General features: G+C 44.1%; 4 protein-coding genes across 4 annotated transcripts in view; all 4 read left to right on the plus strand.

The window, feature by feature from the left end:
- The first annotated feature begins 82 nt into the window (after positions 1 to 82).
- LOC311030749 (uncharacterized protein) lies at positions 83 to 1,877 on the plus strand. The gene is made up of 2 exons (XM_084036712.1): positions 83 to 164; positions 1,228 to 1,877. The coding sequence occupies exon 2, from the start codon at positions 1,238 to 1,240 to the stop codon at positions 1,742 to 1,744; it is 507 nt and encodes a 168-aa protein (XP_083892838.1). The 5' UTR covers positions 83 to 164; positions 1,228 to 1,237; the 3' UTR covers positions 1,745 to 1,877.
- Positions 1,878 to 3,521: 1,644 nt separating this feature from the next.
- LOC311030776 (uncharacterized protein) lies at positions 3,522 to 5,392 on the plus strand. Its single transcript, XM_084036755.1, has 2 exons — positions 3,522 to 3,635; positions 4,743 to 5,392. Exon 2 carries the CDS (start codon positions 4,759 to 4,761, stop codon positions 5,254 to 5,256), a length of 498 nt encoding a protein of 165 aa, XP_083892881.1. The 5' UTR covers positions 3,522 to 3,635; positions 4,743 to 4,758; the 3' UTR covers positions 5,257 to 5,392.
- Positions 5,393 to 7,290: 1,898 nt separating this feature from the next.
- On the plus strand, positions 7,291 to 10,320 carry LOC311030697 (uncharacterized protein). Its single transcript, XM_084036625.1, has 3 exons — positions 7,291 to 7,397; positions 8,536 to 9,045; positions 9,664 to 10,320. The coding sequence occupies exons 2-3, from the start codon at positions 8,552 to 8,554 to the stop codon at positions 10,175 to 10,177; spliced, it is 1,008 nt and encodes a 335-aa protein (XP_083892751.1). The 5' UTR covers positions 7,291 to 7,397; positions 8,536 to 8,551; the 3' UTR covers positions 10,178 to 10,320.
- Positions 10,321 to 11,143: 823 nt separating this feature from the next.
- LOC311030696 (xylosyltransferase 1-like) overlaps positions 11,144 to 12,818 on the plus strand; it is a 28,812-nt gene continuing 27,137 nt past the window's right edge. Inside the window, exon 1 of the mRNA XM_084036624.1 lies at positions 11,144 to 11,480. Coding sequence (XP_083892750.1) covers positions 11,205 to 11,480 — 276 coding nt within the window. The 5' untranslated portion in view covers positions 11,144 to 11,204. The remainder of the gene's footprint in view (positions 11,481 to 12,818) is intronic.

Genomic DNA, 12,818 nt, shown 5'->3' on the forward strand with positions numbered 1-12,818 from the left:
GAAAACCCGTGTTGGCAACACCATATCAATAAATACTTTTTAGGGAAAAGTCATAATGCAAGAGGTAAAACGAAAGTGAAAGAAGAAGGAAAGGTTTCCTCCCCTCAAAGGTTTCCATAAAAACAGTGAACAACCAGCCTGCACTCGTGGAGCAACGCAGAGAGGTACGTGAGCACAAACCATGGTTTTTACCATAACATTTTACAGTAAATATCATGAATACTTTGTGTACAAGGAATGTTTTTATTTAGTCCGAGCTCCTTAAACGTAGATTATGTTCATGTGTCTGACCCATTTGGGAATTTTCTGACTGATAAAAGCTCACGTGTGTCCTGGAGGCCTGAACAAATTCTCCTTTTGTGTTTAATCTCAGTGAAAAGCTCATTTTCACAGAATCGAAAATATTAATTAATGTTCCGTAGAATTATTATTTATTTATTAGGAAAACTGAAGAAATGAACAGAATTCTCTAGAAATATATGTCCATCAGAATAAAGAGTGATTGACAGTAACATAATAAAACGCTTTGCTTCTTTGTCTTTATGCTAAGCTACGCTAAACACATCCAAAACTTAAAGGTTGAGTAGGTGATTCTATTCAGAAACACTTTCTGTTATATTACTTGAAATCATCGTAATTTACCGATAGCAATGAATACATGAAACGCTCTGACATAGAAAAAAAAAAACGTTTAGAAATATTATCTGTGGCCGTGGCAGGACTGTCAAAACCCCGTCTAATCAAAAACAGGCTGGAGAAAATGAAAACGATTGGATGGCCTGCCTGTCCATCAGTGCTTACTTCCTGAATGCACCCTGCTGATCTCGAGCATTTGTTTGGCATTCTGGGGGCGGGGCTTTGAACAGATGTCTGAACGTTTGGGGCGGAGCTTTGAACAGAGGTCTGAATCTAGGGGGCGGGGCTTTGAACAGATGTCTGAACGTTTGGGGCGGAGCTTTGAACAGAGGTCTGAATCTAGGGGGCGGGGCTTTGAACAGAGGTCTGAATGAAAGGGGCGGGGCTTTGAACAGGGGGCTTTACTAAGGGGGCGGGGCTTTGAACAGAGGTCTGAATGAAAGGGGCGGGGCTTTGAGCAGGGGGCTTAACTAAGGGGGCGGGGCTTTAAACAGAGGTCTGAACTTAGGGGTGGGACCTACTCTGCCTACTATGTTCTGGTTTAATTCATGTGGAATCGTTCACTCACACCGATGGTCCTCTTTCCCACAGAAAGACCAACATGTGGGCCGAGGACGACTTCGATCTGCCCAGCGGTGTCACCCGACTGGGCCGTTCCGCGCCGGTTCGCGACAGGAAGTACATCATGTACCACGGCACCACTCAGGACGTGGCCCACCAAATCAAGGCCAACGGTTTCCGCCAGTCCTCAGGCGGGATGCTCGGCCGCGGCGTCTACCTCAGCAGGGACCTCGAGAAAGCCAGCCGCTACCCCATCGATCACCCCGAGTACGACAGGGCCGTCGTCAAGGTTGTGGTCAACGTGGGGAAAGTGATCGCCATCAATTGCCAGGGCCACCCGCGCCAGAAGAACTGGCACGACGCCAGATACGGTGAGGTGTTCGACACCGCCTGGGTGCCGCCCAACTGTGGGATGGTGAAGAGCGGATTGGAGGAGGATTGTGTCTGGGATCCCGATCGCATCAAGATCGTCAAAGTCATCGATCCGGAACCGCAGCAGCGTCCGTCCCCGCCCGCCGAAGAATCTGGTTTCTGCAGCGTCTTGTGAGCTCGACGAGCTGCTGCCAGTTTACCTTTTGTATGTTCTATAGTATTTCTAGATTTTTGCATACAAAGTATATTTCATTTATATTTTCTTAACCGATCATTGTTACCTGGAAAAATAAATGACTCATATTAAAGTGTGTTGAGTGTTTTTTTACTTTGAGATGCCCAAAGGCAGGCTCGGGCCTGGTTACTGCCTGGATTGGGCCTGGTTACTACCTGAATGGGGCCTGGTTATTAAATGGATGGGGCCTGGTTACTACCTGAATGGGGCCTGGTTACTACCTGAATGGGGCCTGGTTATTAAATGGATGGGGCCTGGTTACTACCTGAATGTGGCCTGGTTACTACCTGAATGGGGCCTGGTTACTACCTGAATGGGGCCTGGTTATTAAATGGATGGGGCCTGGTTACTACCTGAATGTGGCCTGGTTACTACCTGAATGGGGCCTGGTTATTAAATGGATGGGGCCTGGTTACTACCTGGATGGGGCCTGGTTACTACCTGAATGTGGCCTGGTTACTTCCTGGAGGGTAACCAAAAGAAAACAGGAGAGAGACAGATACCGAGAGAGAAACAGAGAAGGAGAAGAAATGTTTATTTTTAGATGCCCATTCAATTAGATCTCTGACACTGTTTTTTGCATGAATTCAGACTAATCTGGTGGAAAGTGTGTGTGTCTGTGTGTGGGTGTGTGTGTGTGTGTGTGTGTGCGTGGGTGTGTGTGTGTGTGTGTGTGTGTGTCTGTGTGTGCGTGGGTGTGTGCGTTGGTGTGTGCGTGTGTGTGTGTGTGCGTCGGTGTGTGTGTGTGTGTGTTTTCCTGCATGGCTGAAGATGCATCATCTGTAGAGAGTGTATACACATTTTTTTATCATAATAATAAATAATTGTTATATCTCATTTCCTCGTATCTCCCACCAACGCTATGATTGACTGAACTTGTGGAATGTAATCGAGTACTTTCAATCAAGTACTGTACTTCAATATAAGTTCCATGTACTTGTACTTTACTTTCATATTTCCATTTCCTGCTACTTTCTGCTTCTCCTCCACTAAACTTCCCACAGCTTCAGTCACTTTTTAAGAAACAGCTGTTTCTGTCCAGTGAAAACCTTGTATCTCCAGATGTCACGGGACGGATGATGATCTTATATTATGGCTTATTATCGCTGCAGATGATCTGGGTGAAAACATGAATGCAGCAGGATAACATCAGATATAACAGTAAAACATTTTACTGCACAAACGGTACTTTTACTTAAAATACTTTATATAGTATACATTTAGGGCATTTAGCAATAAGTACATTTCTGTGAAGAAAGTCACTATCAGTACATGGACTTCACAAGTTTCCAGCAGTTATACAACAGAGATAAGTAAGATACAACGTGCAAAATACTAAAGGAAGTGCTGGTACATACGAACAAGCACTGAGTACGACATTTATTTATTATTTTTTGGGAGGGGGGGGGGGGGGTAGTAGAGGGTCCAGGTGAAACTTGTGAAATATTTCCACAACATGAATTTGGACCTGAATACTTCTTCCACCGTTAGATACGTGACTTTATTATTTATTTGATTCATTCAGTGTTTTCTCACAAAAAAAAAGTCTTTAAATATTCTTAAAATGACATCCATTGATGTCTTTCATTAATTACACAAACATCTTCTTCTTCATTCCTGCATATCTTTGACATAATGATGCCCGGGAATGTCCCAATAACTCCACCCAAGGCCGGATGCTAGCTGAACCACACCCAAGGAGAGTTAAAGTTCTTACTGAGAAACGAAAGTAAAAGGCTGAAACAGGTTTCCTGCCCAGCCGAGGCTCGCCTTTATATTGAGCAGAGTGAACTTGCATCCTGTTATCCTGGAGGAGGCCAGAGAGAGAGAGGTACGTGAACACACACACCATTTTATTACCATAAAAGTCTCTGTTTTACAGTAAATATCATGAATACTTTGTAGAAGGAAATGAAGTTAGTTAAACTTAGAATATGTTAATCCCCGTTTGGGAACTTCCTGACTGATAGAAGCTCATTTACGAACGAATGCTTTTGAACTTTTTTAAGCAAAACTATTAGTTAAAGTGTGACGCACACCTTTTATGGGGATGATATTGAGTGTCTAGGCTGTAGCCTCTCGATCTGTGATATTTGAATGTAGAAATGAAACCCGAGAGTTTAAAGTCTCCACTCACCCATTTCTGTGTGAACCTTAGAACAATAGGAATCTGCAGCCTTTGCCGTTGCTGCCCCCTGTGGAACTCCACAGTTTTTCCATATTTTGGTATCTTGTGTGTCTGAGTATTTTATTACATGTGAAAGTTTCTCAAATCAGGGTGGAAACAAAGGAGTCGAATATGAGAAAAAAGGAATTGGATTTGAGCTTTCAGCCTGCAGGACAACTTATCATGTTGGTGGGAGCACGTTAAAGGTCTTCCTCTTATCTTGAGCTCATCGGTGCCGAGGCTGAACTCACCCTCCGACATTCCTTTGTGCTCGCAGAGCGCTACAGGAAGTCGAAGAAAATAACAAATAAATAAACTTGACGTATCCACCACCCAGACCTCGTCCCCATGACGACGTCCACAGATGTAATTCATGATGCCGTTTTTGTTGAGTGGTTGAACATCATGGCTTTGACTGTTTATTATCAATCTGCACACCATAAAAGATATATTTTCAGTCCAAACGCCACGCAGAGCCTAGCGGACTATATGTGAAAATGCTGCATCTGTTGCATTAATTGACCCAAAGGTGCCTCATTGCTTTTATTATTTGGGTCAACTTGAGATGTTTAATTTGTGTTTGAGAGGTTTTTACAAATATACACTGTTTGTGTAACAGATTGATGATCTCCACAGATCATCTTAAAGGTTTGGAATCCCCCCATGTAGTCCCCAAAGGCCAGAAACAGCTCTGCCATCTGCTGTTGTTTAGTTTCCTTCTGAAGTCCTTCCGTCTGAAAGTCTTTACACTGACGATCCTCTCTCCTGCAGTGACACGGACGCCAACATGCAGTACGAGTGGGCTGAGGATGACTTCGATCTGCCCCCGGGGGTGACCCCACTGGGCCTCGACAGGCCGGGTAATAACCGGAGGTACGTCATGTACCACGGCACCACCAGTCAGAATGCTAAAGCCATCCAGGCCAGCGGTTTCCGCCAGTCTTCAGGCGGGATGCTCGGCTGCGGCGTCTACCTCAGCAGGGACCTGAAGAAAGCCAGCCGCTACCCCATCGATCACCCCGAGAACGACAGGGTCGTCATCAAGGTTCACGTCAACGTGGGGAAAGTGATCGCCATCAATTACCAGGACCACCCGCGCCAGAAGAACTGGCACGACCCCGGATACGGCGAGGTGTTCGACACCGCCTGGGTGCCGCCCAAATGTGGGATGGTGAAGAGTGGATTTGAGGAGGATTGTGTCTGGGATCCCAATCGCATCAAGATCCTCAAGACCATCAAACCACGCCCAGTTCAGGGTGGTAACTATGCTTGGGGCTACAAGTGAGCTCCTACCAGTGGTTACCAGTTTATTTGAATGTATTTTTATACATTTTGGATAAAAAAAAAAACAGATGGCATCTGAATTTTGTTACTGTGTCACTGTAACCTGGAAAAAAATAAATGGTTTATTTTCAATCGAAGTTGTTGTCCTGACACTGCTTGTTGCACTGATTAGACTTTAGTATTCATTTAATATTCATTTTTTTCAACCGTGGTTATTTGATTAGACATTTGCATGTTTCCAAATATTATTTTGAATAGTTTTAATTATTAGCATTATTATAATTATACATTTTTTATCATTATCACTATCAGTATTATTCTTATTTTTATTATCATAATTATAATAATTTTAGTCATTGTTATTATCATTATTATTGTTGTTAGTTTAATTATCATTATATCTATCAGTATTATAATAATTATTTGTATCATCATCATTATTATTATTACCATCGTTATTATTATAATTATTTTTATAAACATTGTAAATATTATTATCATTATTATTATTATTATTATTATTATTATTATTATTATCAATATCATTGTCAGTATTATTATTGTTATAATAATTACTATTATTATTATCATTATTTTTATCATTATCAATATTATTATTATTATTATCATGGTTGTTTTTATTATCATTGCCATTGTTATTATTATTATGTTATTATTATTGTTATTATCACCATTGTTATTATTAATATTATGCTGCTTCTCTCCTTCACTGCTTCACGCACTGCAGTGACGTCATTCGCTCTAAATGACGAACTAAACGCTTCCACTAAGCTGTGGGCTCGTTAATGGCCACATGGGGGCCTCTGTGTCGCCTCCAAACCTCCGAACCTCTCTCCTCATTTCAAGCCTTTGCCAAATTCCCTCCCCCCTCTCCCTCCTCCCTCCTCCTCCTCCTCCTCCTCCTCCTCCCTGCCACTAGCCCCTCTCAGGCCGCGGAGGGGAGCATTCACACCCCGCTGTCGGCGTTTAGCGGACGGGGCTCTCAGCGTGAGCCGGAGGGAGGAGGAGGAGGAGGAAGATGAACGGTCACCCGTGTGCCCGCAGGCTGGCTCGGCGCTCCAAGTCCGCCCTGCTGATCGCCGCCCTGGCCGTCCTGCTGGTGCAGACCCTCATCGTGTGGAACTTCAGCAGCCTGGACACCACCGGCGGGGACGGGGGCGCCCGGAGCCGGGAGAAGAGAGAGGCTGCTGGGCTCAACAAAGCCGCCGACGGGCACCCGCGGAGGGGTCTGCAGAAGACGGGCGACCCGCCGCCGCCGTTTAATTAAGAAACAGTTGTTCCTGTGCAGTGAAAACCTCGTATCTCCAGATGTTTTAGAGCAACGTCCTCACGGGACGGATGATGATCTTATATTATGGCTTATTATCGCTGCAGATGATGTGGGTGAAAACATGAATGCAGCAGGATAACATCAGATATAACAGTAAAACATTTTACTGCACAAACGGTAATTTTACTTTAAATACTTTATGTAGTTTTACTACAGTAAGGTTTTGAATGCAGGACAGAACTACATTTGCATTTTAGCAAAAGTCCATTTCTGAGAAGAAAGTCACTATCAGTACATGGACTTCACAAGTTTCCAGCAGTTATACAACAGAGATAAGTAAGATACAACGTGCAAAATACTAAGGGAAGTGTTGGTATACATACGAACAAGCACTGAGTACTACATTTATTTATCACTTTTTTGGGAGGGGGAGGGGTAGTAGAGGGTCCAGGTGAAACTTGTGAAATATTTCCACAACATGAATTAGGACCTGAATACTTCTTCCACCGTTAGAAACGTGACTTTATTATTTATTTGATTCATTCAGTGTTTCCTCACAAAAAAAGTCTTTAAATATTCTTAAAATGACATCTATTGATGTCTTTCATTAATTACACAAACATCTTCTTCTTCATTCCTGCATATCTTTGACATAGTGATGCCCGGGGATTTCCCAATAACTCCACCCAAGTCCGGATGCAAGCTGAACCACACCCAAGGAGAGTTAAAGTTCTTACTGAGAAACGAAAGTAAAAGGCTGAACACAGGTTTCAGCCCTCTCGAGGCTCACCTTTATATTCAGCAGAGTGAACTTGCATCCTGTTATCCTGGAGGAGGCCAGAGAGAGAGAGGTACGTGAACACACACACCGTTTTATTACCATAAAAGTCTTGGTTTTACAGTAAATATCATGAATACTTTGTAGAAGGAAATGAAGTTAGTTAAACTTAGAATATGTTAATCCCCGTTTGGGAACTTCCTGACTGATAGAAGCTCATTTACGAACGAATGCTTTTGAACTTTTTTAAGCAAAACTATTAGTTAAAGTGTGACGCACACCTTTTTTTGGGATGATATTGAGTGTCCAGGTTGTAGCCTCTCGATCTGTGATATTTGAATGTAGAAATGAAACCCGACAGTTTAAAGTCTCCACTCACCCATTTCTGTGTGGACCTTAGAACAACAGGAGTCTGCAGCCTTTGCCATTGCTGCCCCCTGTGGAACTCCACAGTTTTTCCATATTTTGGTATCTTGTGTGTCTGAGTATTTTATTACATATGAAAGTTTCTCAAATCAGGGTGGAAACAAAGGAATCGAATATGAGAAAAAAAGATATTGGATTTGAGCTTTCAGCCTGCAGGACAACTTATCATGTTGGTGGGAGCACGTTCAAGGTCTTCATCTTATCTTGAGCTCCTCGGTGCCGAGGCTGAACTCACCCTCCGACATTCCTTTGTGCTCGCAGAGCGCTACAGGAAGTCGAAGAAAATAACAAATAAATAAATAAATAAACTATGATATGGCTTTAATGACAAATTAAAGATACAAAATTGAATTTGGTTACACCGTGCTTTCTTGACGTATCCACCACCCAGACCTCGTCCCCATGATGCCGTTTTTGTTGAGTGGTAGGACATCATGGCTTTAAACGTTTATTGGCAATCTTCACGATATAAAAAATATATTTTCAGACCGAACGCCACGCAGAGCCTCACGGACTATGTTGGTTTTTACACCTGCCGACAGGTATAATGGGATGCCTGACTTTGATGAAAATGCTGCATCTGTTGCATTTATTGACACAAAGGTGCCTCATTGCTCATTTTTTGTATTTTAACTCGCTTGGGTCAACTTGAGATGTTTAATTTGATCTTAAAGGTTTGGAATCCCCCCATGTAGTCCCGGCCAGAAACAGCTCTGCCATCTGCTGTTGTTTAGTTTCCTTCTGAAGTCTGAAAGTCTTTACACTGACGATCCTCTCTCCTGCAGTGACACGGACGCCAACATGCAGTACCAGTGGGCTGAGGATGACTTCGATCTGCCCCCGGGGGTGACCCCACTGGGCCTCGACAGGCCGGGTGATAACCGGAGGTACGTCATGTACCACGGCACCACCAGTCAGAATGCTAAAGCCATCCAGGCCAGCGGTTTCCGCCAGTCTTCAGGCGGGATGCTCGGCTGCGGCGTCTACCTCAGCAGGGACCTGAAGAAAGCCAGCCGCTACCCCATCGATCACCCCGAGTACGACAAGGTCGTCATCAAGGTTCACGTCAACGTGGGGAGAGTGATCGCCATCAATTACCAGGGCCACCCGCGCCAGATGAACTGGCACGACTTCAGATATGGCGAGGTGTTCGACACCGCCTGGGTGCCGCCCAACTGTGGGATGGTGAAGAGTGGATTGGAGGAGGATTGTGTCTGGGATCCCAATCGCATCGAGATCCTCAAGACCATCAATCCACGCCCAGTTCAGGGTGGTCGTTATGCTGAGGGCTACAAGTGAGCTCCTACCAGTGGTTACCAGTTTATTTGAATGTATTTTTATACATTTTGGATAAAAATAACAAATAAATAAATAAAAAAAACTATGATATGGCTTTAATGACAAATTAAAGATACAAAATTGAATTTGGTTACACCGTGCTTTTTTCACGTATCCACCACCCAGACCTCGTCCCCATGACGACGTCCACTGATGTAATTCATGATGCCGTTTTTGTTGAGTGGTTGAACATCATGGCTTTGACTGTTTATTATCAATCTTCACGCCATAAAAGATATATTTTCAGTCCAAACGCCACGCAGAGCCTAGCGGACTATGTGAAAATGCTGCATCTGTTGCATTAATTGGCCCAAAGGTGCCTCATTGCTTTTATTATTATTATTTTTAACTCGCTTGGGTCAACTTGAGATGTTTAATTTGAGTTTGAGAGGTTTTTACAAATATACACTGTTTGTGTAACAGATTGATGATCTCCACAGATCATCTTAAAGGTTTGGAATCCCCCCATGTAGTCCCCAAAGGCCAGAAACGGCTCTGCCATCTGCTGTTGTTTAGTTTCCTTCTGAAGTCCTTCCTTCTGAAAGTCTTTACACTGACGATCCTCTCTCCTGCAGTGACACGGACGCCAACATGCAGTACGAGTGGGCTGAGGATGACTTCGATCTGCCCCCGGGGGTGACCCCACTGGGCCTCGACAGGCCGGGTGATAACCGGAGGTACGTCATGTACCACGGCACCACCAGTCAGAATGCTAAAGCCATCCAGGCCAGCGGTTTCCGCCAGTCTTCAGGTGGGATGCTCGGCTGCGGCGTCTACCTCAGCAGGGACCTGAAGAAAGCCAGCCGCTACCCCATTGATCACCCCGAGAACGACAGGGTCGTCATCAAGGTTCACGTCAACGTGGGGAAAGTGATCGCCATCAATTACCAGGGCCACCCGCGCCAGAAGAACTGGCACGACTCCAGATATGGCGAGGTGTTCGACACCGCCTGGGTGCCGCCCAAATGTGGGATGGTGAAGAGCGGATTGGAGGAGGATTGTGTCTGGGATCCCAATCGCATCAAGATCCTCAAGACCATCAAACCACGCCAAGTTAAGGGTGGTAACTATGCTTGTGGCTACAAGTGAGCTCCTACCAGCGGCAGCGGTTACCAGTTTATTTGAATGTATTTTTATACATTTTGGATAAAAAAAAAAAACAGATGACATCTGAATTTTGTTACTGTGTCACTGTAACCTGGAAAAAAATAAATGGTTTATTTTCAATCGAAGTTGTTGTCCTGACACTGCTTGTTGCACTGATTAGACTTTAGTATTAATTTAATATTCATTTTTTTAACCATGGTTATTTGATTATACATTTGCACGTTTCCAAATATTATTTTGAATAGTTTTAATTATTAGCATTATTATAATTATTAATCCTTATCATTATCACTATCAGTATTATTCTTATTTTTGTTATCATAATTATAATAATTATTGTCATTGTTATTATCATTATTATTGTTGTTAGTTTAATTATCATTATATCTATCAGTATTATAATAATTATTTTTATCATCATTTTTATTATTATTATTACCATCGTTATTATTATAATTATTTTTATAAACATTGTAAATATTATTATCATCATTATTGTTTTTATAATTATCAATATCATTGTCAGTATTATTGTTATAATAATTACTATTATTATTATTATCATTATCAATATTATTATTATCATGGCTGTTTTTATTATCATTGCCATTGTTATTATTATTATGTTATTATTATTGTTATTATCACCATTGTTATTATTAATATTATGCTGCTTCTCTCCTTCACTGCTTCGCACTGCAGTGACGTCATTCGCTCTAAATGACGAACTAAACGCTTCCACTAAGCTGTGGGCTCGTTAATGGCCACATGGGGGCCTCTGTGTCGCCTCCAAACCTCCGAACCTCTCTCCTCATTTCAAGCCTTTGCCAAATTCCCTCCCCCCTCTCCCTCCTCCCTCTCCCTCCTCCCTCCTCCTCCTCCTCCTCCTCCTCCTCCTCCCTGCCACTAGCCCCTCTCAGGCCGCGGAGGGGAGCATTCACACCCCGCTGTCGGCGTTTAGCGGACGGGGCTCTCAGCGTGAGCCGGAGGGAGGAGGAGGAGGAGGAAGATGAACGGTCACCCGTGTGCCCGCAGGCTGGCTCGGCGCTCCAAGTCCGCCCTGCTGATCGCCGCCCTGGCCGTCCTGCTGGTGCAGACCCTCATCGTGTGGAACTTCAGCAGCCTGGACACCACCGGCGGGGACGGGGGCGCCCGGAGCCGGGAGAAGAGAGAGGCTGCTGGGCTCAACAAAGCCGCCGACGGGCACCCGCGGAGGGGTCTGCAGAAGACGGGCGACCCGCCGCCGCCGCTCGGAAAGGCGGCCGTTCGGCACAGGCTGCAGGCGGTAGGTTCGCACCAAATCCCCGGTAGTTTTTTATCAGATCGTTTACACCTGCGTCTCCTCCACCGACCGGGAGAAACGAGCGTCCGTCCCCCCGGGGGGCCGCATGGTAGCTGCGGGGAAGATGCTGCTGCTGAGCGGCTGCAGCTGCTCGCCTGTTGTTTTGGCGTTTCGGCATCAAACACAGTCCGGCCGCTTCGCCGAACTCAAGGGAAAAAACGAGCAATTTAAGGCGCCGATTACTGGGTCAAACACAACTGGGTGATTGTAGCCGGTGTTCGGCTGTAATCACACACATTTAAACGATTAGAACTTTAAGATAGAACCGGATTAGACTAGGCTATCATTCAGCACCAGCAGGGGAACATATCGATGTTTTTTATTGATAATATCGGTGCCGAATGTAAGAGTAAAGCACGTGGTGTCCTAAAATATATTCGGTCGTGTTCTCCATTATGTGTGCGTTGGTCGAAAACCCCAAATCATGTATAATTGCGGGTTTTGTTAACGGAGTCTGGTTTGACTTTTTTTTTGTCTGTGGACCGTCATCTTCCTTACTTTAAATGTTAAAAACAAATAAATAATCCACATATTTTTCTCTGAATCCCTTAATCCTGAGCCTTGACAGATATTTAAGCGTATCATAGACACAGGATGAGTAACTGTAAGGAATAAAACTGTTCGCTGAGACTCTGTTCTTGTGATTTAGGGCTTTAATTAAAACCCTGCTCTTGGTGACTTTAAGTGACCCGCAGACACAGCAGGAAACCGGGAAATGATTAAGCCTTTTTTATGAATGTTCATTAATCCCCTCTGATACACTTAAACATCAAAGTTAAAAGTCAAGTCCTGTTTCTTCAGTGTGTGTGTGTGTGTGTGTGTTATTACAGTAAAGTAAGTCATGATCTGGGGGAGATTCCACAGTGTGTGTGTGTGTGTGTGTGTGTGTGTGTGTGTGTGTGTGTTAATTTACCTGGTGGATTCCAGGTGTTCTCATGTTGTCAAGACACGAATATACAGTGTATAGGCTGCTACTCAGTGTGTGTGTGTTTGCCTGTGTGTGAGAGAGAGAGAGAGAGTGTTTGTGTGTGTGTGTGTGTGTGTGCGTGTGTTTGTGAGAGAGAGAGAGAGAGAGAGAGAGAGAGAGAGAGAGAGAGAGAGAGAGAGAGAGAGAGAGACGTGGGTTGTATTGCAGGCATCCATTTTTACATCCTTTCATTAGAGTCAACCGGATGCCCTGTGATCTTCCCTGTGTGTGTGTGTGTGTGTGTGTGTGTGTGTGTGTGTGTGTGTGTGTGTGTGTGTGTGTGTGAGCAGTGGTATGTCCTGACAGTTATTGGC

This window comes from Eutrigla gurnardus, assembly GCF_963514095.1.
Source record: "Eutrigla gurnardus genome assembly, chromosome: 20".
NCBI lineage: Eukaryota > Metazoa > Chordata > Actinopteri > Perciformes > Triglidae > Eutrigla > Eutrigla gurnardus.